Source organism: Ogataea haglerorum, assembly GCF_019207285.1.
Source record: "Ogataea haglerorum isolate 81-453-3 chromosome Unknown 81-453-3_NODE_2_length_903871_cov_94.662503, whole genome shotgun sequence".
Lineage (NCBI taxonomy): Eukaryota > Fungi > Ascomycota > Pichiomycetes > Pichiales > Pichiaceae > Ogataea > Ogataea haglerorum.
Window position 1 is genome coordinate 448,431 of NW_025065152.1, and position 25,951 is coordinate 474,381.

The 25,951-nt window shown below is 43.0% G+C and overlaps 16 protein-coding genes across 16 annotated transcripts; 8 read left to right on the forward strand and 8 right to left on the reverse strand.

Moving 5' to 3' along the window:
- Nucleotides 1–64: 64 nt before the first annotated feature.
- On the forward strand, nt 65–1,052 carry KL911_000835 (uncharacterized protein; the record flags this gene model as incomplete). The annotated part of the gene is made up of 2 exons (XM_043201133.1): nt 65–76; nt 705–1,052. The coding sequence occupies 2 exons, from the start codon at nt 65–67 to the stop codon at nt 1,050–1,052; spliced, it is 360 nt and encodes a 119-aa protein (XP_043056399.1).
- A 209-nt stretch (nt 1,053–1,261) lies between these two features.
- KL911_000836 (uncharacterized protein) lies at nt 1,262–2,626 on the forward strand (the record flags this gene model as incomplete). The annotated part of the gene is made up of 1 exon (XM_043201134.1): nt 1,262–2,626. One exon carries the CDS (start codon nt 1,262–1,264, stop codon nt 2,624–2,626), a length of 1,365 nt encoding a protein of 454 aa, XP_043056400.1.
- Nucleotides 2,627–2,664: 38 nt separating this feature from the next.
- On the reverse strand, nt 2,665–4,092 carry KL911_000837 (uncharacterized protein; the record flags this gene model as incomplete). Its single annotated transcript, XM_043201135.1, has 1 exon — nt 2,665–4,092. One exon carries the CDS (start codon nt 4,090–4,092, stop codon nt 2,665–2,667), a length of 1,428 nt encoding a protein of 475 aa, XP_043056401.1.
- A 621-nt stretch (nt 4,093–4,713) lies between these two features.
- Nucleotides 4,714–8,463, forward strand: KL911_000838 (uncharacterized protein; the record flags this gene model as incomplete). Its single annotated transcript, XM_043201136.1, has 1 exon — nt 4,714–8,463. The coding sequence occupies one exon, from the start codon at nt 4,714–4,716 to the stop codon at nt 8,461–8,463; it is 3,750 nt and encodes a 1,249-aa protein (XP_043056402.1).
- A 34-nt stretch (nt 8,464–8,497) lies between these two features.
- Nucleotides 8,498–9,193, reverse strand: KL911_000839 (uncharacterized protein; the record flags this gene model as incomplete). Its single annotated transcript, XM_043201137.1, has 1 exon — nt 8,498–9,193. The coding sequence occupies one exon, from the start codon at nt 9,191–9,193 to the stop codon at nt 8,498–8,500; it is 696 nt and encodes a 231-aa protein (XP_043056403.1).
- Nucleotides 9,194–9,239: 46 nt separating this feature from the next.
- Nucleotides 9,240–10,193, reverse strand: KL911_000840 (uncharacterized protein; the record flags this gene model as incomplete). Its single annotated transcript, XM_043201139.1, has 1 exon — nt 9,240–10,193. The coding sequence occupies one exon, from the start codon at nt 10,191–10,193 to the stop codon at nt 9,240–9,242; it is 954 nt and encodes a 317-aa protein (XP_043056404.1).
- Nucleotides 10,194–10,308: 115 nt separating this feature from the next.
- On the reverse strand, nt 10,309–13,788 carry KL911_000841 (uncharacterized protein; the record flags this gene model as incomplete). The annotated part of the gene is made up of 1 exon (XM_043201140.1): nt 10,309–13,788. The coding sequence occupies one exon, from the start codon at nt 13,786–13,788 to the stop codon at nt 10,309–10,311; it is 3,480 nt and encodes a 1,159-aa protein (XP_043056405.1).
- Nucleotides 13,789–14,815: 1,027 nt separating this feature from the next.
- On the reverse strand, nt 14,816–15,625 carry KL911_000842 (uncharacterized protein; the record flags this gene model as incomplete). Its single annotated transcript, XM_043201141.1, has 1 exon — nt 14,816–15,625. The coding sequence occupies one exon, from the start codon at nt 15,623–15,625 to the stop codon at nt 14,816–14,818; it is 810 nt and encodes a 269-aa protein (XP_043056406.1).
- Nucleotides 15,626–15,788: 163 nt separating this feature from the next.
- Nucleotides 15,789–16,976, reverse strand: KL911_000843 (uncharacterized protein; the record flags this gene model as incomplete). The annotated part of the gene is made up of 1 exon (XM_043201142.1): nt 15,789–16,976. The coding sequence occupies one exon, from the start codon at nt 16,974–16,976 to the stop codon at nt 15,789–15,791; it is 1,188 nt and encodes a 395-aa protein (XP_043056407.1).
- An 82-nt stretch (nt 16,977–17,058) lies between these two features.
- On the reverse strand, nt 17,059–18,117 carry KL911_000844 (uncharacterized protein; the record flags this gene model as incomplete). The annotated part of the gene is made up of 1 exon (XM_043201143.1): nt 17,059–18,117. The coding sequence occupies one exon, from the start codon at nt 18,115–18,117 to the stop codon at nt 17,059–17,061; it is 1,059 nt and encodes a 352-aa protein (XP_043056408.1).
- A 221-nt stretch (nt 18,118–18,338) lies between these two features.
- Nucleotides 18,339–19,298, forward strand: KL911_000845 (uncharacterized protein; the record flags this gene model as incomplete). Its single annotated transcript, XM_043201144.1, has 1 exon — nt 18,339–19,298. One exon carries the CDS (start codon nt 18,339–18,341, stop codon nt 19,296–19,298), a length of 960 nt encoding a protein of 319 aa, XP_043056409.1.
- A 195-nt stretch (nt 19,299–19,493) lies between these two features.
- On the forward strand, nt 19,494–20,387 carry KL911_000846 (uncharacterized protein; the record flags this gene model as incomplete). The annotated part of the gene is made up of 1 exon (XM_043201145.1): nt 19,494–20,387. The coding sequence occupies one exon, from the start codon at nt 19,494–19,496 to the stop codon at nt 20,385–20,387; it is 894 nt and encodes a 297-aa protein (XP_043056410.1).
- A 102-nt stretch (nt 20,388–20,489) lies between these two features.
- On the forward strand, nt 20,490–21,320 carry KL911_000847 (uncharacterized protein; the record flags this gene model as incomplete). The annotated part of the gene is made up of 1 exon (XM_043201146.1): nt 20,490–21,320. The coding sequence occupies one exon, from the start codon at nt 20,490–20,492 to the stop codon at nt 21,318–21,320; it is 831 nt and encodes a 276-aa protein (XP_043056411.1).
- Nucleotides 21,321–21,688: 368 nt separating this feature from the next.
- On the forward strand, nt 21,689–23,866 carry KL911_000848 (uncharacterized protein; the record flags this gene model as incomplete). Its single annotated transcript, XM_043201147.1, has 1 exon — nt 21,689–23,866. The coding sequence occupies one exon, from the start codon at nt 21,689–21,691 to the stop codon at nt 23,864–23,866; it is 2,178 nt and encodes a 725-aa protein (XP_043056412.1).
- A 54-nt stretch (nt 23,867–23,920) lies between these two features.
- KL911_000849 (uncharacterized protein) lies at nt 23,921–24,637 on the forward strand (the record flags this gene model as incomplete). Its single annotated transcript, XM_043201148.1, has 1 exon — nt 23,921–24,637. The coding sequence occupies one exon, from the start codon at nt 23,921–23,923 to the stop codon at nt 24,635–24,637; it is 717 nt and encodes a 238-aa protein (XP_043056413.1).
- A 15-nt stretch (nt 24,638–24,652) lies between these two features.
- KL911_000850 (uncharacterized protein) lies at nt 24,653–25,441 on the reverse strand (the record flags this gene model as incomplete). The annotated part of the gene is made up of 1 exon (XM_043201150.1): nt 24,653–25,441. The coding sequence occupies one exon, from the start codon at nt 25,439–25,441 to the stop codon at nt 24,653–24,655; it is 789 nt and encodes a 262-aa protein (XP_043056414.1).
- Between the last annotated feature and the right edge of the window lie 510 nt (nt 25,442–25,951).

A 25,951-nucleotide genomic window follows, 5' to 3' on the forward strand; every position in this document is an offset into this window, starting at 1 on the left:
TGAATACTCCAGAGAACTAAAATATGCTAAGGTGTTGTTAAATATAATTCTAAAACACTAGAATATGAAAATGGCGGTACTCAATTTTTACATTTTTCCCGCAAACCGCCAGCTGAGAAAAATAAGCAGTTTGCCGTGAATCTTTGCCGCGCCAGGTTTTCTGACGCCTTTATGAGTCCTATTAACACCGAAAATTTTTTCCTCCCTGTATATATCTGGTGTACGGATGAAGAGTTCTATTTCGTAAAATACTTATCGGTCTCAGATGATGGTTGGTGTGTGGAACGCGTACGACACGTGACGTAAACAATTATACACAGCTGGCTACAAAAATTGCTTCAAAGATAAAACATGCTTGCATAATTTCGGTACGATACTGAACCGAAACTAGCCACGAAATGTACATTCCCCTAATAGCTGATCCATTGCCGAAAATAGTTGCCCAGGGTAGTGTGGAACACATATCTACCTATCGCTGTCAGAAACTATAATAACGTGGCACAATGGAGTTGCCTGTATTATTGTTCCTTTCAATTACACAGCCTTCCGATAATAATACTACCTGATTTTAGTACTGTGTGGCTGGTATGTGTATATAAAGGGCAATGAAACCAAACGATTGTAAATATAGTACACATTTTTTATATGTCTTCTGAAGAGGTATGTTCTTTTACTCAATGCTGTAGTAAACTGACATTTTCTAGATTAAAACCAAAGCTACTGACGCTATCAACACAGCCGAAACCAAGGCTGACGAGGCCGGCAAAACTATTGCTGACTCTGCTAAGGAATTTGAGTCCAAGGTTGAATCCTCTCTTGAGGATGCTAAGAAGCAAGGAGAGCCTGCTCTGAGCGATGCTAAGGACAAGGTCGAGACTGCTGTTGACGACATGAAGGATAAGGCTTCTACTGCATTAGGTGATTCCAAGGACAAGACTGACAATGCAGCTACTGATGCTGAGGGTAAAGCTTCGGAGACTGCGAAGACTGAGGAGACTAAGACCGGTTTGAAGAAGTACCTTGCTAAGTTCAAAAAGGTTTTTAACATCTAAATGACACCCCGAGCACGCTATGAATGTTAATCATGTTGAGATAATGTTGAGATACTAGGCAGTGGCTAATTTAATCCCAATCGCGGCTGACCTAGCTTTTATGTAATAATGCTTAATTTGACTTTCGTTAACTATTACGTAAGACTCGTCGAGTTCCAGCTGAAAGCGAAAAAAAAACTTTGGAAGAAACTTGATATTGAAGGATACAGATGTTTCGACCTCTAGGGCTTGCCCGGCTTTCCCAAAGGCGTCCGTTTTCGAGCTCTACATTTCAGCATGCGGTTCATAAATCCAAGTCGTTCAGTAGAAAGACCAAATATGATCCGTCCAAAGACAAAAAAGGTCCCGGCAAGGATAAAAGATTCAACAAACTGCTAATTTCTGAGAATTACAAAAAGAGCGCCACTGATCAGGAAGTTCACGAGAGATTGCCAGTGTTCTCTGCTGAAAACCTGCATCTTGATGAGGTTGTTAAATTCAAGAAAACAAGCTACCAGAAATTGCACATCCTTGGTGCGTTCAAACCTAACCAGTTCAACGAACTGTACTCCAGACCTATTACTCTATCGCGAAAAGTCGAGACTAGTCAGGTTCATGAATTTTTCACCAAGAGCTTGTTGTCCTCATCGAAAGAAAATAGAATGATAATAACGGGAGACTTGGGCGTTGGTAAATCGACGATGCTTACACAATTCCATGCTCTAGCAGTTGAAAAAGACAGCGTGGTTCTTCAAATTTCGAATATGGATGCTCTTGTTGACGGTTCTAACGATTTCAAATACAACAATGCGACAGGATTGTATGAACAGCCAATGGCAAGCAGAGATTTGCTTAAGAAGTGGTTTGTTTTGAACAAGAGCGTTTTCAATAAGATAAATCTCTCAAGACCATATTCTCCTGCTTTCGAATCAGTGAAAAAACAAACGCCCATTACCTTCACCGAAAAGAATACACTACGTGAAGTTTTGGGAAAAGTTCTGTATAACCCTGCAGTGAGCCGTGCCGATGTCTTTCAATTCTTGATGGACGAACTTGCAGCTCAGAAAGAAATTCCTGTGTTTTTAACGATTGACAACTTTAGTGCCCTTTGTCACTTTGCGAACACTAGGTACAGAGACATAAACAACAACCCGATCTACTTCCAAAAATTTCAATTGTTGAGAACTCTGGTGGATTTTATCAGCGGCGACAGGACATTCCAGAAAGGCGCCATTGTCATGGCGACGAAGTCCGACCACAAGGATAACGACACCATCCCTGTTGCGCTTGGATTACGGGAGCCAGATTACTACGCCAAATTTGATCAGTGGGATCGCAAATTTACCGAACAGCTAGTTAAAAACGGCAATCTAGAACATCTGCACGTTCAGAGAATGAGCAGAGAACAAGTTCGCGCTCTTGTGGAGCACATGCTAGAATGTAAGATGATTCCCCATGAAATTGAAAAGAGAGGATTTTCAAGAGAGGACAATATCCAGGAGGTCTTGCCAAGACTATCCGAGATGGAGTTCTTACTCTCTGGAAATGGAAATCCACGGGAGCTTTACAAAAACTGCGTGTTTTCTTATATATAAGAAAGATTGTACATAGAGATGCATTACTATACAACTAGTTATACATGTCTTCTTTTACTGGGAAGTTCCATGTCTCCATATTTTGGACTTTTTGTTTTAGTGTATGTTGGCAACTCCTCAAAACCGTCTGATTCGTAATATTCATCATCGTCAGCAGGTTTTGGAGCGGCTTCTATATTGCGTTTCTGTGGAGGGGTTGGTTCAGGCTTAGGAGGGGGTTGTTGCGAATGCGTATGCTGGGCGTGCTGAGCGTACTGTTGTTTTAGCTTTTCTCTTTCCATCCATCTGGCCCTAATCTCATCCTCGGCAGCTATGAGCTCCTCCTTACTCACAGAATCATCTATGGACTTCAGCACCTTTGAGACAACACTGATGTAGTTTCCATGAATCTTGTCGTCTCTAAAACGGAGGAGTTTCCACTCACCTTTCTCATTTCTTCTGACTTCTGCAATTCGCCCGTTAAAAGACTCGCCCGTTTTTTTCAATTCTTCCCATTCCTCGTCCGTGATAGTTAATTGGCCCCATTCTTCGTAGCCACTGAAGCTGTTCACATATTCTCCATCGTTCCGTTGGATATTATCTTCAATGGACTCGTCTTCAGTCTCCTCTTTACCCTTCCAGACATACAGTTTGATGGTAGGGGTCGCATCGTAGTCATAATATTCCCGGTTCGGATCGTGCTTGGGTAAGGACTCGTCAACATATACAGGGAATTCCAATTTTAACTTCAAATCTATTGTATTCTCTTCTGCAGGCTTCCACTTCAATAAATTGCTGTCTGTCCCCGGAATATAAGGAGTATCACAACAAGTCAAGATCAACCCGTCAGAAACATAGGTCAGGTTTTTCATCTCCTGGAAAATCTTGCGGATTTTGTACGGTTGTGTCATATTCTTGAAATCCAGCTTGAAAGGGAATTGTGCACAAGCATCTGGAAAGGTCCGCCGAAGATCCATGTATGGTTTGTGAAACTCATGCTGAGCGTGGTACAGTCTTTTCCATAAGTTTTTATGCATGACACTGTTCATGTCCATAGCAAGACAATCAAAAATCAGATACCGTATTTCTTTGATTCCAGTGACCGGATTTCTGCTCCAAACTAGCTCACCGTCAACGATTGTACCATTATGCGAGCTGTCGAAGTTTTTGCTGGTCCTTGGAAAATGAAACCCAGGAACTATGTAATACTGGTTTTCTCTGTTGATAAGAAACGTTCCTTCCTCTCCAGTGTCCTCATTGATCATCACCAAAAGCAAACATCGCAGGCCATCTGATTTTTCACACACAAGATAGTCTCTGGTTTTTAACGTTGTCAAGTGCTCTCTTGCAAAACTCACAGGTTGAGAACCTGGAAAGGAATTGAACCTCGTTCTCAATATTCGAGATACACGTGACTTCAAGTAGTCTGCAACCTCAGGAGATACCAAATCCCCCGGGATATCGGGCACGCCTCTCTCTTGGTCCATTGAATTGTTTTATGAAACTTTGGATATTTACATCTTTACACCCGAAAACTTTAAATCGAGTTATTCAATATCTTTGCGTCCGTTGTTCATGCAAGGCCGCTCCTGAACAAACGGAGGCAATCCCCGTGGGCACACTTTGTCTCAACGACACTCTAGATCGACAACGTGTACACATCGATTTATTGACCCAACGAGTTTGGAAGATACTTTTTTAATTTGCCGTAATTCCTAGATGGAAGAAATTAAGGAACACAAGGATCATTCCGCTTACTTGAGACATACTCTCTACCGCAGCTACTTCCTGCAAACTTACATCTAAGATTCTGTTTCCGCGTATTTGCGATAGCGTCAATATTGCATGGTTGCCAGTTCTGTAAATGTCAGCTAATAAGCTGTCGCGAAAGTCAACGATTAGTGTCCATATACCAGATGCAAACGTAGTCATACATACCAGTAGATGAGTCTGGTTATGTGTAAGATACATCCCCTTGCCGTCGTGCGCCAGACTTGCAGTGATTTTTTGCACGCAAAATATCTTTTCCTTCCAACGCCACGGCCTCTTCTTACTCCTGCTTTCGTTATTTGTTAGAGGCTAAGCGTGACAATCTAGTTACAGTGGTCATGGACTCTGCTCGTCCCAAACGAAAGACAACTGTCAACGTCAACTACAAAGAAAAAAGCGAGCTTGACCTTGTGCACGAACAAGAGCGAGAAGCAAGTGCTATCAAGAAAGCCACCAAGAAGGCCGAGCCTCTTAAACCCGAGACGCCTACAAAGCTAGCAGGTAAGAACAAGAGCCAGGACAAGTCTCAATATGTTCCGGTTGACGAAGTGGTACCGACAAATTTTCAGCCCGAGTGTGACCAGGAATTCAACGTTGTGCTTGATCTCAAGGGCGCAAAGGTGGAAAACAACGTTCTCACACTCAAGGATGGAACGAGAATAAAAAAGGGAGATTTCATATACATGATTTGCGAGCCTCCTGGAGAGCCGTACTACATTGCGAGAATAAAAGGTTTCGCTCGGAAAGAGAAGGACGATGCCACCAAAAGCGCAAAGAATTACAACTTCGAAGTTTGCTGGTTTTATCGGCCGCGCGATCTCAACAGGAAGTCGCCGGATTCAAGATTGCTATTTGCATCTCTGCATATGGATGAATGTCCTATCTCAAGTTTTCGAGGTTTCGTTACTGTGAAGCACCGATCAGAAATTGAAGATTTGGATGCATACCGAATGATTCCTCACAGTTTTTACTTTGAAAAGCTCTATGATAGATACATGGTGAAAATGTACGACGTACTCCCAACGATAAAGCTCACGAATTTGCCGCCAAACTATTACAAAGCTCTCACGAAACGTTATGAATATATTTTTGTCGAGGTGGGACGAGGACAAGATCTACTGTCAGACCCGAAAAATTGCGAAAAGTGTATGCAATGGGCCGCATCCTCTGATTCAGTACAGTGCTTAAGGTGTCAAAAGATTTACCATTTGCTTTGTGTGGACCCGCCTATCATGAACAAACCCAAAAGAGGTTTTGCATGGTTTTGTGCTGCTTGTAATAAAGAGCTGGAGGAAGAATTGTCGGAGAAACGGGGTCATATGCTCCATAGTGGTCTTCCTTCTCAGATTGCAGCGTCGATAAAAGATGAAGATTCCGATGCAAGTGAGGACGTTTCTAGTTCCCAGACGCCCATGGAAGCAGAATCCAGGTCCGAATCCATTCAGACTAATGAAACAGAACCACCGAACGGCAAGCTTGCACGGTATGAGGAGCTTGCCATTGCATTTCTTGAAGCAGATAAGAATTTGAGCTTTGAGAAAAGAAGAGAGTTGGAAGAGTGGCCATACAGATACCTCGGTATGCATGCCAAACTAGAAGACGCGCTAGACCTCCAAGACCGACCATATCCGCGAGCGGCCTCAAGACTGGGAACAAAGCACCAGTTTACGGGAATTGTCGATTGGTATGGCCACCCAGTCGTATACTATGACGATTCAAATTATTCAAAGGCCAAAAGCCGGAAAAAGAGTACCAAAAAGAAAAGTCCATCGCAGATCGACGAAGACAGTGGTAGTTTTCCCATGCCGGAGAAGTACAGAGATTATGATCCTGATGATTTACCTAAATGGCTACAACCAAAACCTAAAGGATATGTGGAGCGAGGCACGGATGCTACCAGCGAGCTTCTTTGGAAGCAACCTGAAAATGATGATGGGATGGTTGAAAGATATCTAGCAGATGCAAAGCCTTTTGTGGAGAGGCTGGGTATGATTCCCACGACACCCAATTTCATTGATGCTGCACTGAAAACTTTGATGCATAATGATTACAATCCTGAAAAAGCTTTACAGGAAGTATCCAAATTTACGAGAGACTCTTTGAAGGAGCCAACCTTTACACCGGAAGAAATCCAAAGGTTCGAGGAGTCTGTCAAGATAAATGGAAGCGAGTTGTTCCCAGTGTTCAAAGACGTTAAGACCCAGTCATCAGCTATGATAGTCCGATTTTACTACCTTTGGAAGAAAACAAAAAATGGCCATTTAATTTGGGATAACTACGCAGGCAGACCTAAAAATCGTTTGACAAAGCTTGCAAAAGCAGAGGGTGTCGACGTTAATGATTCTGAGGATGATTCTTCTTATAGTACGGAGAAGATTGAGAGAAATAATGTCATTTTTGAGTGCAAGCACTGTCATACAAGAAATTCCAAGAAATGGTACAAGCTTTCAGGAACTACTCTTCCAGAATCATACGAGCAGGTGTTCCCAGGTCTTTGTTTACGGTGTGCCCGTCTTTGGAGAGAATATGGTGTAGAGTGGGAAGATCCCTACGAGATTATGCGCAAACAAAGTCAACGGGGTGGAAATGGATGGAAGCGAAAGATCGAGTTTGAGCTGTACGAGGATGCCCGCAAAATTATCAAAGCAAGAGAAGAGTGTCAGCTGTGGCCTCGTAAGCACACAGATTGTGACAAGAAACCGGATATCTCACGAAGGAGCAAATCAAAAATTAAGGAAGATATGGGTTCATATGAAGATCCATTCGAGGACAAGCTAAAGAAAAAGTCAATCAAGGTCAAGAAACCTCCAAAAGCAGAGTCTGCTCAAAAACAATCTTTAACGGTCACATTACCATACTCTGAAGTGCGAAAAAGCGAAGAGCCGGTGAATTTGAAGAAAAGAGTTTCCGAAGAAGCTCTCGAAAGTAAAGTCAAAAAGCAGAAACCTGCTCCGCTGGAATCCCGCTACGAAAGCAAGTTTGATATCTCCATACCAAACCATCAATTCAAGGGGGAGAAGCAATACAAACCGCCATTTGCAAATGATACTCGTGCCTGCTGCGTGTGTAGAGAGTATGGAATGGCTGAAGAGATCTTGATTTGCACTTTATGTGGTTTGAATGTCCATGCATCTTGCTATGGAGATATCAATATGGAATCACCATCGGAACTGAGCAGTTATAAGTGGCTTTGCGATACTTGTTCAAATGACCTACACCCTCTGTATTCCACTCATTACAAATGTGTTTTGTGCCCAGCAAAGGAGACAGATAGTAAAGGAAGCAAATCAGGATTCTCATACTCATACCCTGATGCCCTGAAGAGAACGGCAAGTGGCAACTGGTGCCATATAATCTGTGCAACCTTTGATCCTTTTTGCGGATTTGGCTCCAACTCTTTGCAACCAGTGTTTGGTACTGAGCTTTCTCTTTTGAAAAACTCTGGCAGAAAATGTACCATTTGTGGATACGGTGGCAGTCTCCTTGATTGTAAAGTTTGTCAGAAGCCTATACACGTATCATGCTGCCTGGATACCGAAGGTTGCACTGTTGGATTCGAGTTGGTACCTGATAGAACGTTCAATTCTAAAGTGAAAGATTTCAACAAATCTATGCGGCCAGTACCACGGATAGTATGCTGTGGTCACCAGTTAACAGACTTTGTTTCCTTACGCGCTCCTGGAAAGATGAAAGGAAAGAAGGAACAACCACTCATCAAGCTTTATTGCACAGAGCTCAAACAAAACAGGTCTGCAGCAACAGGCGAATACTGGCATCAGCTCTATGAAGAATCTCTCAAAATGATGAAAAGAGACACCTCGCTTGCTAAACTTCCTGTACCTGTTCCCCATGAATGCCAGCATTGCCATAATACCAGATCTCTGAGATGGTACGAGGAGGCTGGTAGCCAGGGAGAAGTGTGTCACCAGTGCTTCGTCAGAAAGAAAAATGATGAGAGTTTGATAGATGTGCTGCCCGATGTCTTATCTCTGAACAGGATTGAGCTGAATGGTACAAAGTTTGGATTACTTGGCCTCGATGACAAATTGAAAGATTCTCGAATGTCAATCAAAGATATGCTTTCGTGATATATTACTAGGATAAACGCAATGATTTGTAAAATTACTCTATGTAGCCTCGTTTCAAAGCTAACTCTATGCGCTCTATTTCGTCAAGGCTAGTCGCGTTCATCAAATCGGCCTCCAGTTTGGATCGCTCTTCCTCTGTGAGTCTGATCGATTGCTGTGTTTCTATGGAACTAGGCTCCTTCAGAGGCTCCAGCTCTTTATTGTCTAGAAGTTTTAATGCTAGCTTGCTGGGTTGGTCAAACGTGCCCAGCAATTCTTCAGCGGACTTTTTTAAACGAGGCTTCACACGCTCGAAGTCAAGCACAGTTAATCCAGGTATTAACCAAACAACAAACTCCTTGTAGTATCTTGAAGTTGTGACTGGATTACCGGTGAGGTATATGTTTTCGAGGTTGCGACAGTGCCTCAAAGGAAGTAAATTTGACAAATGTGAGATATTATTTTCAACTAATGACAATGTATTAAGACGGGGAAGCAGTGCAGCGATGTTAGCGTCTATATCGACAATCTGATTGCGAGCAAGTAAGAGAGTTTTGATTCTCCTCAAGCGTGTGTTGAAACTAAGTGTGCGTATCTCATTGTTTGTTAGGTCCAGAGCTTCATTAACATCATCCGTTTCATTGAAACTCTCAATGAATGCTATTTGCAAGTTTCGCAAGCTAAGAACGTGTTCTCCTGCAGGATTTCGAAAACACGGCGCCTCCTGTATCAATATCGGAGTAAGTCTCATAAGAGCTTCAGGGATTAATTTTTTTCAAATTTCGTATATACAAAAATCATTCGTCTAGCGAAAGGCTCGAGCGGTTACTAGGCAGAATTTTTCCATTCTGCGGTTCATACTTTTGACGAGTTGCCTCCTTCAGTTTTTCCTCTTCCTCAGGTGTAAGTGGTTCGATAGTTTCATTTGGTGCGATAAATTCAAAATCGCCAAAACCAAATGCTCTATCACTAATTTTGTTCAATATGTATAGTTGCATCCTGACATACCTCACGAGGGCTTCTAATTTGACACAGTCTATGTTCCTGTCACCATTAAACACATTTCTCCAGAGAGCCGCAGCTAACACGCTGTCTGAGTTCGAAGCAAGAGCTTCATCATACGAAAATGTTATTCCTAAAAGTTGCGAATGGAAGTCTTTCATGTAACTTTCTCTGATTTGTCCTGAAAGAATGTTCATTTCCTCACTGAGTCGGAGCTCAATGTCTTTGAAGAATTTGTCGACGAGCTTTTGTTGATAGTTTTTCCCGACTTTGAATGGCATGGCTCTCATTCTAACAAAGAGTAACCAGACATGAAGGCCAGTGATCTGGAACCATTGGCCAAAAGTTCGAGGCAAACCCAGAGTTTGGTACCAGAAGATTGCTGTTTCGGACAACGGCTCGTCTTTGAACTGTAATCCTTGATCTTTGCACATATAATAATATTTCGATCCTCCCATTGTTCCAGCCCTCACATTATCCATATCGATACGGAACACATTTATAAAGAGCTCTCCAAAAGCGCGCTTCCATTCGGGCACCTTGAAGTTTTCAGACTCATAAGCTGGCTTTGGAAGTTTCCTTTTGGGATTTATATCCCTATCTGGGGTCTCTGGATTTTCTATTTTAGGCAAATGAGACTGCGATGCCAGCTCTTTTGGAGATACCCTTTTAGATTGTAGCCTTTTACCAGCAAAACCAGGCACCCTATGTTGTTTAGTAGCAGTCCTGTAAACCTGTCTCGGAAGCATTTAAAAACAATCTGTACAGGAAAATTTATTTTTCATTTTTACATCCACTTTAAATTCTATTGGACTATACACTTCAATTTGTTTTCTTGTCTCTTTATTATGAGCATAATCACACTTATCTTCCAGCCTTCTTACGACCTCTTCCTATAGACTTTGCAGCAATCTTGGGGCCTTCATAGTGAGAGTAACCGTAAGTTTCCACTGCGCGAGAATTCACCCATGACAGTAGATTCTGCCTGTCTCTGTCTGTCCTCAAAGAATGCAGCATCTCTTTTGCATGTTCCAATCTATCCAGTTTTGCTTGACGTTCTTTCATCATTTGTTTCTCCAAATCGCGTTTCCCACCTCTTCTAGTTCGTTTTGGCATTCGAACTTCATCATCATCACGCTTCCGTTTCCTAGCCTCGGAACGTATGGATGCTTTGTTGCTATCATCCTCCTCCTGAGAACCATGTTCTTCGTCACCGCCTTCGTCATCATCCTCACTTATTTCTGTCTCAGCAATCACCTTCTCAAATTTCAGCTCGTCATCTGACTTGCAGCCGATTCCAACAGTTTTAACCCTAGAACTCAAACTGTTAGTAATCTGATCTTGAAGATCCACTATTTTTTTGCGTAGATGCTTTTCCCGCTCCCCCTCGATGTTTAGCCATCTCAATAGTTCGTCAATCTGCTCTGGACGCTCAAGGTATCCCCAGTCAGATGACGATACCAAGATATCGCTGCCCTCTTCTAGAATTTTTCGCTCGATAGAACTAAATTGTCTCTCTATGGTGGAGCCATACTTGTCCACAACCACAAATCCTTTTTCGTCTCTCACTTCTCCTTCATCAAATGTGAGACCAAAGAGAGCTCGCGCAGCCTCGACAAAATGAGGATCTCTCACAGACTCTTTCTCTTTGTCATCTTTAACATTAGCAGCCGCATTTGTTACATCTTTCTGTTTATCAGTTGGATCGATCCCGACTACCTTGTCATTGCTAGCATTTTCCGAAGACCCATGTACTATTTCGTTCCATCTCTTTAACTGATCATCGTCAAACTTTAGGAAAACTTTACGGTCTTCATCACCAGGACCCTGAATCCACAACCGTCCCATTAAATAGGACTCCTCTTCATACTCAGAGCCGGCATCGCTCATGTCGGCTCCATCTTCTTCTTCGTCGTCATGGTGTGCGGTCGAGCTTAAGTTAGGGAGACCATTTTTCTCAAACCACCAGTATCTGTTGTAAAATCTATCACGGCCAATGTAACAAATTCTTTGACAATCGATTTCGTTCAAGCTCTTTTCCAGGTTCCTGCGCTTTTGTTTCATCTCATCGATTTCTTTCATCTTCTCCACCCTTTGTTTAATGAGTTTCATGAAATCCGGATTACTAGCGCATACAGCCTTCTCCAGAGCAGTTGGCTCGGGTGGGAGGTAGCTGAAACCCAGCCTACTAACCTTTTTCTTTTGCTCAATAAGCTCTTGCGTTTTTTCAGGGTCATGGTTCCAATTCTTTATTTGAGCAGTCGTGATAGGCTTCAGAGTTTCGATAATATTCTTTTGAATCACAATTGCCTGATCCATAATCACCTTGAACTCTTTTATGAGCTCAAGCCGGTCACGCCTAAGGGCAGTTGCATCTTCCAAACATTTATCGATATGAGACCGAATCACAGTACCATTTAAAAGCAGTGACATCATTATAGCAATGGTCTTCGCACGATCTTCAGCCGAAAGCTTTTTGAAGTAGTTCCGTTGCAATGTTTCAGCTGTTGATGCTTCCTCGGCTGGGGCAAGGATTTCGAATATACGGTTGATGTCAGCTTTGTACTCTGGCAAGAACTCGACTGTCGCCATTATTCCGATCAGCACCATAAGCCAATTTCCCTCTTTGAATTGACGCGTTGCCAGCCTATCTTCCCATGGACGATTTTTGTATCTCAGGAAAGAATATGCATTGTGGTTGATGATTTCCTCTTCCGCCTCGTCTTCTTCATGAGAGAGTTCTGCTTTTTCATCTTCATCCTGCGCAAGAACTTTAGGCGACTCCGTTTTGATTTCGGAAACATCATCATCAGGCTGATCGTCATCGTTCAATTTATCATCATCATCTCCGTTGTCAAGAACATTTTCTTTTGGTAATGTAACTAAAAGACGACGTCTACCATCCATGAAAGCCTTGAACATACCACAGTAAATCTCCATAAGCAACGGACAGATAGTCTCCTCATCTTCCCATCTTAATGCAGCGAAATAGTCGTCAAAAGTGAAATTGTCGATAACTAGAGCTTTTGCATACATGTTCAAAAATATCCACGATTCCAGAATATCAGAACTATCTTGTATCCCTGGAAGCTTAATAATTTTGGGACGTGATTTTGAGACCCCGCGAAACGGCAGCTTCAGGTCATCAATAAGCCCTGGTGGCCTGAATTTGCTGCCATTAAACACATTGATAGGAGTCGAACTTCTTGAATCCAAAGGAGTTGCGGCCTGTGGTTTCAATCCAGAGGCAGGCAATATATCAACGTAACCATTGTTAGGATTAGGAGACGTCACGTCCGGAGATGCTGAATTCTCATCTATTTGAGTTTGAGCTGTCATGATTTTTCTATATGTGATGTTCAAGCTCTTAAAAAACCGAAAACACTTTTCATAATGCCAGACTTTAATTTTGTTGTCGAGAACATGATAGAATATATTGTCAGGCGTGTATACGGCTTTTGGAGAGTAGGGGATAGAAGTGACCAAAAAGTTAACGGTCTTCGGGTCAAATTTCGGTAGAACTTTGACGCTTGAATATTGGAAAAGGGTAAGAATTTTCTGTTTGATCTCTGGGTCGGCATCACTTTCTGGAGTATCCTGGAAATAGACTGTACAGTGTTTCAGAGCATCATACCATTTTTGTTTCCATAACTGCAATGTGAACCCATTTTCTTGTTCATGAGCGGTAGGCGGAGTTTCTTTGAGATTGTCAAATATGTGTTCATCAGCTTTGAGCTTATTGGTGAGCGTGATCTTTCTTAGTGAATCCTTTGGATGTTCATACTGTTTGAGATGGTCAGGATACTCCAATGAAATCCTGTATTTTTTTGCGACTGAGTCTTTCAAGACCCAAGGAGAACCAAGTCTAGTGGATCTGGTGAGACTCATTTTCAAAAATGCTTTAACGTACCATTTGGTGAAAGAATTCCTTTCTCTGGCGATTTGTGAAATGGAGTTCACGGTAATTTCCTCGTTATTTTGAAGAAGAACTCGGTAAGAGCAGTAACCCTCTTTCACCGTTCCATCAGGCAAGGTGATGGCATTGAATCTTGCTTTCTCACGCACAACTCCGTGTACTTTATCGCCAGAATCTGTTTTGACCACTACCTGATCCCCTGGGAAAAAATCGTCCTTGAATTTTGCGTAAACTTCATCAACTAGAGCATCAATTCTTGGAGTTGTAGAAAATGACACGTATCGCAGAATTGGCTCCTTAACTGGATCCGGAAATCTTGCCTCCATCATGCTCATTTCACTTTGTTCAACTTTCAGGGCTTCGAAAAATGTGAAATTGGAGTTTCCGGATGTTTCACATACAAATTTCTTTATATTGTAGTAGTCCATGCGACTCAGATACTGATCGTAATCCAAAAACCACTCTCCAGTTTCAGGAATAAACCAGACTTCAGTCGATAAATCGAAATCCTGAGGCAGAGCTGGAGGTGGGCTGAACTCCACTTTCTTTCGTTTGAAAAGCACCTAAAAACTCGTTAGAACGTCTGTCTGAAGTCGGAACTATAAGGGGACCCTCTCGAGATTCCCATCTGTAAAGTACCATCTTCAAGTACTTACCATTATGTTTTGCAAGTTCTAATGGAAAACGATGTTAAGTGTTCTATGATTGGATATTTGTTGTCTGCTAGGGGAGTCACTGATTGATTTTTGATTTACCCCTTTTCAACGTGACTTTACCAGTTTTATAATAAGGATGTAAAATTTCAACCGCGTTTACTTGGAAAAAGGAATATTTAGCTTAGTTAGTTTTGACAAACAAACAATTCATCCTATTTGCCTCTGCTTGAAGAAAAAGTTGAGACTTGTCGAAGGAAAACTCAAAAACAACGGTCGTGCAATAACCAAACAAAACGCGAGATAGATAGCTACGCTAACGATGCCTGCAATAACGGACTATATAAACAGCAACTTGCTTAATTACAATGTTCAGATCTCGGCCGGATACCGACTTAAAACTAAACTTGGCCAAGTGAACTCTCACAGTAGAGCATAGTATTCTCAATAATTGCCAGCTATTACAAACTACACGTATTCATGCCTTTAAAAACAGACAGATAGTGCGGTGTCGACACTAAAAAAAAAAAAACAATGATGGGGCTCTGCGGCGATTCACAAATCCTGAGCTGGGTTTTCCGTCCTTGACGTTGAAAATTTTCTGTACTTGTACTCCCAAATAAGCGTGAGATTTAATTAACGCAAGAAAGATAGAAGATAATATAGGCATGTAGGTAGTCGTTAGAAAGCGCAAAATCTGAGAAATATCCTCAAGAAATAGCCTAAATTTCTGATCATAGTTTTTATCTGATATATGTACATGTGAATGATGACAGTTTGCTGTCTTCAAAACACTGAAGCATTATTTGTACAGGAATCCCAACCACCCTGCCTTGGCCTTTTCTCTTTCTGCTCGAGGCTGGTAGACAGATACGTTGGACTTGATTTTGTCTATTGCCTGCTCAGCATCGTATTGGCGACCCAAGACATCGATGAATTCACCTTCAGGATCCATTAAATAGAAGAAGATAGAGTGATCAACCAAGTAGTCTTGACCTGGCTTGACGTTGCGCGGAGTCGAAAAGTACACCCTGTAGTTCTTACAGCATTTCTTGATTTCATCGTAGTCTCCAGTCAACCCAATAATCGATGGGTGGAAGTCCTTCAAATATTCTTTGATAACCTGTGGTGAATCTCTTGCTGGATCGCAGGTAATAAAGATTGGCTGAAGCTCGATGTTGTACTTTGATTTGAGTCCGTCCAAAATCAAGCCCAATTTGTCTAGTTCGTCAGGACAGATATCAGGACAATTTGTGAATCCGAAGTAGATAATCGAAAACCGACCTTTCAGATTTTCCTGTGTAAATGGCTTTCCTTCTGTATCAATCAGATTGAATGGCCCACCGATTAAGGGTTTACCCATTCCCCGGTTTTGTTCGGCTTCCCTTCTTAGCTTGAGCTTTTCTTTCTCATTAGTGAACACATAAGTGAGGGCAGACCCAAATATGACAAACACAACAACAGACTTCCATGTCAAAAACTCAATGGGGTTCCTTTTCAGTGTTTGCTTAGAGTAGTCCGGGCCTCCAACAGGAAGTCTTGACAAAGGCTTTCTTTTTTTGGGTTCTGCTTCGGACTTTAAGTCCTTTGACTTCAGCTCATTCAAACTCATCCTTGAGAGAGAAAATCCCCTAGTGACGAAACGGAATTCTCTTTTGGCTGGAGAAGAGAGTGGTCGTAGCATCATCGATCGTGTATATTCAAGTTTGTCGATTTTTTCAAGTGCAAGTTCGTAAAGGTAAGATCATACGACATCTTTACACCATTACATAAACCTAGTTCTTGCCTGCACCGGCTCTGAAGTAGATAATATCACCATCCTCAACCGTGTAATCCTTGCCCTTTTGAAGCAATTTACCAGCAGCCTTCACTGCGTTCTCATCTCCTAACTCGATCAAATCGTCGTACTTCATAACATTTGCCAAGATGAAAGTTTTCATCAAATCTGTATGAATAACTCCTGCAGCTTGAGGAGCCTTAGTTCCATCCCTGATGGTCCACTCTCTCACTTCATCCTTTTCACCAGCAGTGAAGAAGGAGATAAGATCCAGTTTCTTTCTCATAGTTGTGATGATTTTTGGTAGAACAGATGGAGCTCCAACCCTTTTTTCCTCTTCAGCTCTCTCCTCATCTGTCTCCATTTTAGACAGTCTCTCCTCGTAGGAAACAGAAAGAGGGATGATGACATCACCTGGAGAGTACTTGTCAACCCATTCCTTGATCTTCAGCAAATGCTTGTTCTTTTTCCTGACATAATCCCTCTCAGACAAGTTGATCAAATAGATGGTAGGTTTGGCAGTCAAAAGGAACATGGTGTTTATGACTTCAATTTCCTTGGCAGTCCAATTTTGGTTGTAAACTCTTTGGCCACTCTCCAAAAGCTCAATGATCCTTTCAACCAATGCGGCTTCTTCTTTCTTTTGCTTGACTTCCAGAGACTGACCTCCTCTTTTGGTGATTTTGTGAATACCTTCTAAATGAGACTTGGCGAACTCAATGTCTTTCAGTCTCAACTCATTGGAAATGATGTCCAAGTCTCTTGTTGGATCAACGTCTCCTTCAATGTGAATGATATCTGCATCATCGAAACATCTGACAACTTGATAGATGGCGTCGACGGCACGGATGTTGGACAAAAAAGCATTACCCAATCCTTCACCAGAGGCGGCTCCCTTAGTCAAACCAGCAATATCATAGATAGTAATATAAGCTGGAACCTTCTTTGGGGGCTTGTATAGTTCATAGAGCTTGTCGAGACGTTCTGAGGGAACGATCACACGAGCTTCCTCGGGCTCGATCGTTGCAAATGGGTAGTTCGCAGGGTTCCCTAGTGGACATCTGGTGATGGCCTGGAAGAAGGTGGACTTACCAACGTTTGCGAGACCAACAATTCCAGATTTTAAGTTGTTTCCAGGTCTTCCCAACAAAGGCTTCTTTTCTTCAACTTGCTTCTTTGGTGGCATAGTATAGTAACTCGTGTGTCTTCGACTGTCCTACTGAAAATTTTTTAAAAAAAGATGATTACATCATCAAACTGCTGACGACCTATTTACCTTCAACCCATTGCGCGAACTTATCTAATCTATCTGCCTCGGCAGCATCTCCTGTGCTTTTTTTATACTGAGTTACTCCATCATACTTCTCCACTTGTAACCTGTGGCCTCCAAAGTACCTTCCGTTCATCTTGGAAATACAATTGTTTGCAGCTACGGCGGACTTGAATCGAACACTGACAATTCCGTCCTCTTCAAGGTCATATAAGACAACGTTTGTAACGTCGCCAATTTCTTCGCAACCTTCTCGTATATCCTCTTTGATATCTAATATTGCTCCCGGATCGTCCTCAAGTTCTTTGAGCGTGAAACAGTGCTTGAAAATTAGCGTCCTTTCCTCTCTCAATCGCCTTGTTTCATCATCTTCCTCCGTGTCAGACCAATCGTGCAATTTCTTGTGTATCCGTTCAATTTTCTTCTTGAGCTGCAGACGTTCCTTAGTTTTCATTTTTACTCGAGGTTTCGGCTCTGTTTGATTGCTAAACTCAGCTTTTGAAACTCGAATGGGAGATTCATCTGCGGGTCGAAGCTTTGTATCATCCAACAATCCGATTGCAAGATCACAACTCTCTTCTTTCAGATATTCTATTAGACAGTCGCCTTTGAAGTGGTCTTCCTCGTCCTTATACATTTTGATTTTAGAGGATTCTGTGCGCAAATCCTGTGCGAGAACTCCATATTTGCCAAATATCGCCTCCAGTTCCTCGAAAGTGATGTCTTTGGGAACCTGACTAACATAGATGCAACAATTTCTCTTTTGCCGATACTGCCTCAATTCCTCTTTCTCTCGTTTCAATTCTTCGAGCCGTTGACGCTTCTCACGTTTCAAATCTTCGGGATTGCTTACTTCATCATGAGGTCTCTTCTCGGTTTGATAATCCTGAATAACAGGTACCCAACGCTCTAAGATAGGATTAAACTCGAAAGAGTCTTCCTCCTCTGGATTGTCAATCACCCAACGACTGCGCACTTTATCAAAGAGTAGGTATTTTGATAGATCTTTGGGCAAATCCTCGGGAAGAACACCCTGTATGTCGTCGATCAGAGGCATGAATAAGGATATGCAGAGGCAGAATAGGAAAATTCGTGCAATTTTTTAGTGGCCACACACCTCACACCGATTTTTCCGGACTTGCAGCAAGGGCGTTGGTGGGGAAGGTAAAGACGATGCCGAAACAGCAAACATATATAATAGTGGACGGACACTTTCCTTGAAAAAGCACCTTTACAGGAATTTAGTTTTTCAAGTTTTTTTCAGTGTTTTTTGAAAAGATGGCCTCCAAGACAGTCAAGTTGAACAATGGCATTGAAATCCCAATCGTTGGGTTCGGCTGCTGGAAAGTCGAAAAGTCAATCTGTGCTGAGCAGATTTACGAGGCAATTAAAGTTGGCTACCGTCTGTTTGATGGTGCAATGGACTATGGCAATGAGAAGCAGGTCGGAGAGGGAATTGCTAAGGCAATCGAAGACGGCTTGGTTAAGAGAGAGGAGCTGGTTATTGTTTCAAAGTTATGGAACAGTTACCACAAGCCGGAGAACGTGAAGAAGGCAATTAGAAGAGTTCTAGACGACCTGAAGTTAGACTACTTGGATATTTACTACATCCATTTCCCAATTGCCCAAAAGTTCGTCCCATTTGAGGAGAAATATCCACCAGGATTGTATTGTGGCCGTAATGGTTGGGAGTTTGAGGACGTTCCATTGGCTGTGACCTGGAGGGCAATGGAGGAACTTGTTGAGGAAGGGCTTGTCAAGTCAATTGGTATCTCCAACTTCTCGGGTGCTCTGGTCCAGGACCTACTGAGAGGTTGCAAGATCAAACCCCAATTGCTTCAAATTGAGCACCATCCATACCTGACTCAAGAGAAACTGATCAAATACGCTCAAGCTCAGGACATTACTGTTGTTGCATACTCCTCTTTTGGACCACAATCCTTCGTGGAGCTCGACCATGCTAAGGCCAAGGACACTGTTTCTTTGCTCAAGCACGATCTCATCAGCAGCATTGCTTCTGCTCACAATGTCACCCCAGCTCAGGTTCTTCTGAGATGGGCTACCCAAAGAGGCATTTTGGTGATTCCAAAGTCCAACCACAAGGAGAGACTGGTTCAGAACTTGACCGTGAATGACTTCGATCTGTCTGAGGATGAAATCAAGCAAATCAGCTCCTTGAACCAGGATCTGAGATTCAATGATCCATGGACTTGGGACGAGATTCCAACCTTTATCTAGACCTTCGGTGGAATAGATTGGCTTTCCGCCAACCGCGTTGTAGGATTGTAATCCCTGTGAGTATGGCAAATGTAAGGTTGGCTTCAGAGAGTGTCACATAGCTGCACGTGACTCGTTCGAAATAGGCAATTTTTCAAAACGTCCAATACCCGATATGTAATCAAACGCATATAGATAGGAACACTTCCCCAGTTAATGTCAATCAAGAACAGTATGTCTGTCATTAACAGAAATATCAAGGTTGCGCTACTTCAGTTCTATACCGGCTCCGACAAACAGGCCAATTTGCAAAAAGTCAAGGATTTTGCCGCAAAGGCTTTAGCAAAAGAGCCCGGTCTTGACTTACTCGTTTTGCCAGAATGCTTCAATTCTCCATACGCTGTCGATCAATTTAGGAAGTACTCCGAGCCAATACCATCAGGAGAGACAACCAGGTTCCTATCTGACCTTGCCAAAGAGTATAATGTCAATATCATAGGAGGATCATTTCCAGAACTTGGCTCTGACAACAAAGTTTACAACACCTCACTCACGTTTGACAATAAGGGGGAGATTGTCGCCAAGCACAGAAAAGCTCACTTGTTTGATATCGACATTCCTGGCAAAATGACTTTCAAAGAGTCCATTTCCCTAGCACCAGGTGACAAAGCGACTATCTTCGAATTGAACAATCTGTGTAAGATTGGTCTCGGAATATGCTACGATATCAGGTTTCCAGAATTGGCAATGGTTGCAGCTAGACAAGGTGCTGGAATCATGTGCTACCCAGGAGCTTTCAATACAGTCACGGGCCCTCGGTTCTGGACCAAGTTTGCTGTCGCGAGGGCAATTGATAACCAAGTGTACGTTTTGATGTGCTCGCCTGCGAGAAACGTTGAAGGTGGCGGGTACCAGGCCTATGGACACTCCATGGTCGTTGATCCAAATGGGGACGTTCTGGTGGAAGCGGGTCATGGCGAGGAAATTGTTTACTGCGAACTGAAGCCGGAGGTCCTTGAAGAGGCTAGAAAAAACATTCCAATCACACTGCAGCGCAGGTTTGATATCTACCACGATGTTTCGAAGGATGCTGTGGCTAGGGCCATTTAGCTATCTCCGACGAACTTGGATTACGTAAACCCGGTTTATTTTTTTGGGGAATAAAAAGCCGACCTCGAAGAGGTTTACTGTTTAGTAGAGGGGACCGTCAAGATGTGGAGACAGGCTCGTGTACCAAGACGAACTTACTCGTTCAAAGTGCCTATGGAACGAGTTCCTGCATGCCCAAAACCAGAAATCGATACAGGATGCACGTATTGCCGAATACCCACCTTTCCAAAGAATAAACAACTGGATCATACGAAGCCCATCGCGCACACGAAATCCAATCCTTGGAAACACTTGATCGTGTTGTCTGGTGATCCTGACTACAAAAACTGGCCCAGTCGGTTTGAGACTTCCCCGGGGACAATCATATCGGAAATCCAAGTGCACAAACGCAAAGTGCTGGACCCATTCCATCCGGTGCTCACCAGCATGACGACATTGCAGGAACAACCAACCACAGAAGGTAACACGGTGATTGGCATATACCCGGATGGTCTCAGGGTGGAAGTGGCTCCAGACAAGGTGGAGGAGTTCTTAATCGGATATCTGAGCACAATACCCGATAATCTTGACCAAGAAGACTCACGACTCGTGGCAAAAATTCAGGAAGATTTCAGGGCTCAGTTTCCAGCTGAAAAGTTAGATCAGGATCTCGTGTTGATCTGTGGTCATTTAAAAAGGGATGTCCGATGCGGGGAGTTGGCTCCATTAATCCTCCAAGAATTTGAGAAGGTCCTAAAACTGCATGGCGTAAAAAATACTAGATTGGGAATCATCTCACATATCGGAGGACATGTTTACGCAGGAAATGTACTAATCTTCAAGCGTAACGGCGATGTCATATGGTATGGAAGGGTCTTACCGCACCACGTCCAAGGAATTGTGAAGTTGACGCTACTCGAAAATAAACTGATCGAAGAACTATACAGAGGCTAGATAGGCAAGATAGGAAAATATTTATTGTATAAATGCGGAACTATATATTTTTGACCTTTCATACGTAGGTCATTCGACCTGCACAGCCCAGAAATTTTGGTTGGATGACCGCATCACCCGGTCGAGTCTATATATATGGGCAGATCGTGGTCTTGACTAGAAGGTAACAATTGCATAAGTGTACGTTGCATAAGTGTACGCATCTGAAAGTTGCTATAAACAAACTCTTCCCAAACAAATATCTACAATCCTAAAATTTGGTCACGCTTCCCGGGGAAAACGTTTGGCTCAGCATCACGATTTCATCCGGTAATATTTTTACGTACTAGACTAGTGTAACAAAAAGAATTTTCTTTCTTAATGGCACCATGGAATCGCTAGATCGAAAGAGATCGCCTCCGTTCCTGGAGCTATCACAGCTTACTGTCCAAGCATTACAGCGTAGCCAGAGCCAAGCGCAATTAGACTTTGGTAACGTGTTGACCTTGTGGACAACCCTCATAAAATCAAGCGACGTGATCAAAAATGGCAAACGACTAGAAAACATCAGTTGGCGCGTCGTGAATCGTAACATCCTGCTCAAGAATGACTTCAACAAAAGTGATTTCTCGGCGTTGATACAGATCTCATCGGGGAAGGTTGAGCACCCTATCACCAAAGGCAGAAAACACTCGAAACAAGCACTTTCCTCGGAAACATCTAGGACAAAGAGCCCAGTCTCAGTCGAGACTGACCAGGGTACCAAAGAAATTACCACCAATGTGTCCGATAGCGAGCAGAACTCTGACGATGAGCGACATTTGGACGAGTCTAAAAAGCTAACACAGAAGAATCTACATCATCAGCAAAGTCTTATACATAAAACGCCCCACAAAACCAGGCAGTCGCGCGGCCATATGTTTTTCATAGAGAATACACCTTCCCCGGAAGCTGAGGGAGGTTCCTCGAAATCGCCTCCTTCTCCAAAAGTTAGGAGCTTATTCAATCAACCTGTAAATGACGGCAAACCACCACTTGAGTCTCCACAAAAAACGAAACCACAGCACATAGAGCGTGATAGAAGCTTGGAGCGCTTAAATCAGCAGCACGCTCTTTACGGCACTAGTAAGACGAACACTGCTGTGCATTCACCACAGTCAGAAACTCAGAGGTCCCAGGTGTCTCTATTTGACAATAAACCTGGAAAACAGGCAGTCACCAAGCAACACATAATGTTTTCATCAGATGATGAGATATCAGATGGATCAGACTGGTCTTCGATGTCTGGTGATTCCGACTTGGATGACGACGATGAAGGAGAAGAACAATTGAACTTCAGCAAGACGAACATTCAGAAGCCTACGGAAAAACCACAAATGAAGAGGTCTTTATTGAGCGGCTTGTTTCTGGATAAGATGGGTAATGAGGTATCAGAAAAGTCGCATGAGAACGGCAGGCCGAAGTCTAAAAGTCCTGGTCTAGTGGTCTCACCGTCTCTTGGAGCAGTGGATCGTCCAGAAATGTCAAGAGCCTCAACCTCTGCCTTTAACGTGAACGCTTTAGCTGACGTGGTTATGTCTCCAACCGAGACGACAAAATCGTTTGCACAACGAAAGATCACAAGCTCGCCGGTGCCTTCAACTGATCACCAGCGGCCCCCAGTGACACGGAACAACTCGAGCAATAACCCTCATCTTGTTTCTAAGTCTGCGATATCACTGGCGTCGTTTTTGGCTAATAACAGGAGACCCCATGCAACCGCAAACGAAATACATAACGGACACTACGATCGCCACCACGAGTCCAACGCGCCGCCAACGGCAGCCACTCTTCTTCCCACTGCACTATCCACTCACATGTTTCTTCCAACCATGAACTTACATCGCCAGTCTAGAGCCAGGGACACGAAACCTTCTACACACTCGCCTTTGGTGCCCAAAACGACAGCTAAGACTCATCCTAATGATAAAAATAGTCACGCATCAAGGGGCGGGTCAGTTGGGAAAGACAACGACAAAGATTCGGAAGAGGTTGTTAGCATCTCGTCCAGTGTCAAGTCAATTGAGATTCCAGGATCGTTAGCTCCTTCTAGAACTCATTCTCATCGGGGCTCTCCGGTCCATCATCCTAGCAGGCCAGGTTTAGAGAATCGGGGCAGCTTCTACTTTACAAAGGTATCAACTGCTATCACTACAAGAGAAATGTTGACTAAAGAGCTTCCATCCAACCTTGTGGAGTCTATCAATAATGAAAACAAACTAATTCATGCATCATCCACGAATTTGAGCGAACTTTCCAATCATGCACGCTTGCACAACAATATACACACCAACCAGTCCTCTACTGCTACATTAATGAATGGGATTGTCACGGCTGATGAAGAGAGTAGTTCTGAGAGTGAACCGTCTAACAACATCATTGCAAATGGCATAATGGGAAATAAGCTAAGATTGCTGACTACAGACACCCCAAATGCGCCTTTCATTGATGACGACCATCTTGCTTACGATCAAGATAGAGACGATGATTGGGAGGATAACTTGAATTATCACGCCAGAGGTTGGTAGACCAAATCCCAATATTTGATGATACGGGCTGTGTAGCGTTTCTGTAAATATTCAATGGCTAGAAAGAATAAGACTCCAGCATCCGAGCCGCAGTGTAGGACTACTTTTAGTTTCCCAACATCAATTCAATCACATCAATCGGAAAAGGTGGGTTTCTACAAGACTTGCTTCACAAGTGTTATCCCAGGGCAGATTTTCACAATATCTAACTTTTGGAGCCAAGAGCAATGTCAGGATTTGATCTCCAACATACAGGAAAGTCTTAGTCTCGAAACCACACCCATCATCAAGTCCAAGCTTTACGCGTCTCGGGTCAATGACCGCGCTTGCATCAGGGATCCCGAAAACGCAGGACTGATATATGATCACTTCCAAAAAATACAGAAATTTCAAGTTGAGCTGGGTGCCGTGGACGAATGGATAGTGCAAGAATTGGAATCTTCAAAAGCCTTCAATCCTAATATAAGGTTTTACAGGTACTCCAAAGGCCAATACTTTGGCAAGCACTATGATGAGTCTGTCAAGATCGGAGACCAAATATCAAAATGGACAGTTCTAATCTATCTCAGCGACAAGGGTCTGAAAGGAGGCGAAACAATATTTTATGATGAGCAAGGAAATAGAAGCGGAAGTCAGATAAGCGTAAAGCCACAGCAAGGTATGGCTTTGTTCCATAAGCATGGAGACGATTGTTTACTCCATGAAGCTGCTACAGTACGAGATGGAGAAAAGTGGGTTTTTAGAACGGATGTCATGTATTTACAGAAGTAGTAAAGAGGAGGTGCACTAGAATTTTAAGTCAGAGAAGGCCACAATAGTGTTGTTGGTGAACGCATTGATGCCATAATCTTTCCTCTCGGATTTCGTGAGCTTTTCCAAGTGTTTCAGCAATGGCGATTTGACCTCTTTTCTTTGAACTGAAGCCCTTGTCACTCCCTCCTTGACCACTTGGGCAAAATCAGAGTCGGCTAGATACCCACGTTTTTCTGGACTGGTATAATACAGAATATCACGTCTAGCAATTGGCTTTGCTTGCATGGGGACGTATCCCTTCGAGCGCATAAAACGCTCAGGAGCCATATGAGCTTGGTAACCAAGAGATCTCGAAAAATATCTAGAGGTGTATTTACCACCATTTTTCTCGATAGTTTCGATCGCTGTTTGCGTGGCTTTCGTCGACTCTATGTTTATACTGAGCTTGTATGCTGGGGCTCCAGTACCTAAAATAGCAACCCCATCTTTCAGGGATCCTGTAATCAGACCTGTCTCTTTCATCTTTTTCATCGTAAGTGTCTCACCAGGAGCCAACTTCAAACGTCCTGAATCGTAAAAATGTTGTATTTTAATTAGTGGAACTTCGTGTAAATCAAGCTTTTGGTGTCTAATAAAACCTCTCTTTGGATACAGTTTATAAACTGGGGTTTGACCACCTTCAAACCAGTTGGGCACCGATCCTCTGGCTTTCTGACCTTTCTGACCTCGCCCAGATGTTTTTCCATAGCCTGATCCCGGGCCTCTACCAACTCTTTTCTCATTGACTTGAGAGTTTGGCGCTGGCTTCAAACGACCGAGCATTGAGATGCATCTGGTTTGAGTGCCCAAACGGAAAGACTGACCTATTTTAGAGAAGCGAGTCAGCATATTTGAAACCTAACAAATGATTATTTTTTTCCGTCAGTTTTTGGTCGTCACGACGCATCCTTACACTTTCAACAGGACTTAAAACCGTTCGGCTCCATACTACTAGATACAAGTTATAACATGAACGGCCATTCTGGTCCGTGATTCACTATTTACAAGTCAGTAATTGGCTATTTGGAACAGCGCGGTCTTTGAATTCTGTTTATAAGCTTCTTCTCCTCTTCGAGTTTTCGTTTCAGGGCCGGAGAGAGTCCGATGCGTTTAGAAAGGGTTCTGTTATTGGTTTTTGTAGAGCTGTTCTTATGAGCTGCTCGGAAAGAGGACTTACTTCCGTGCGTTACACTGAGAGCTTGCGCAAGTGCATTTTTCTTGAGCGGCTTCCGCTTGGTGCTCATCAGTGCTTTCATGGGACGACTTTCTTTTATTTTCTGCTGTTGAGCTGGG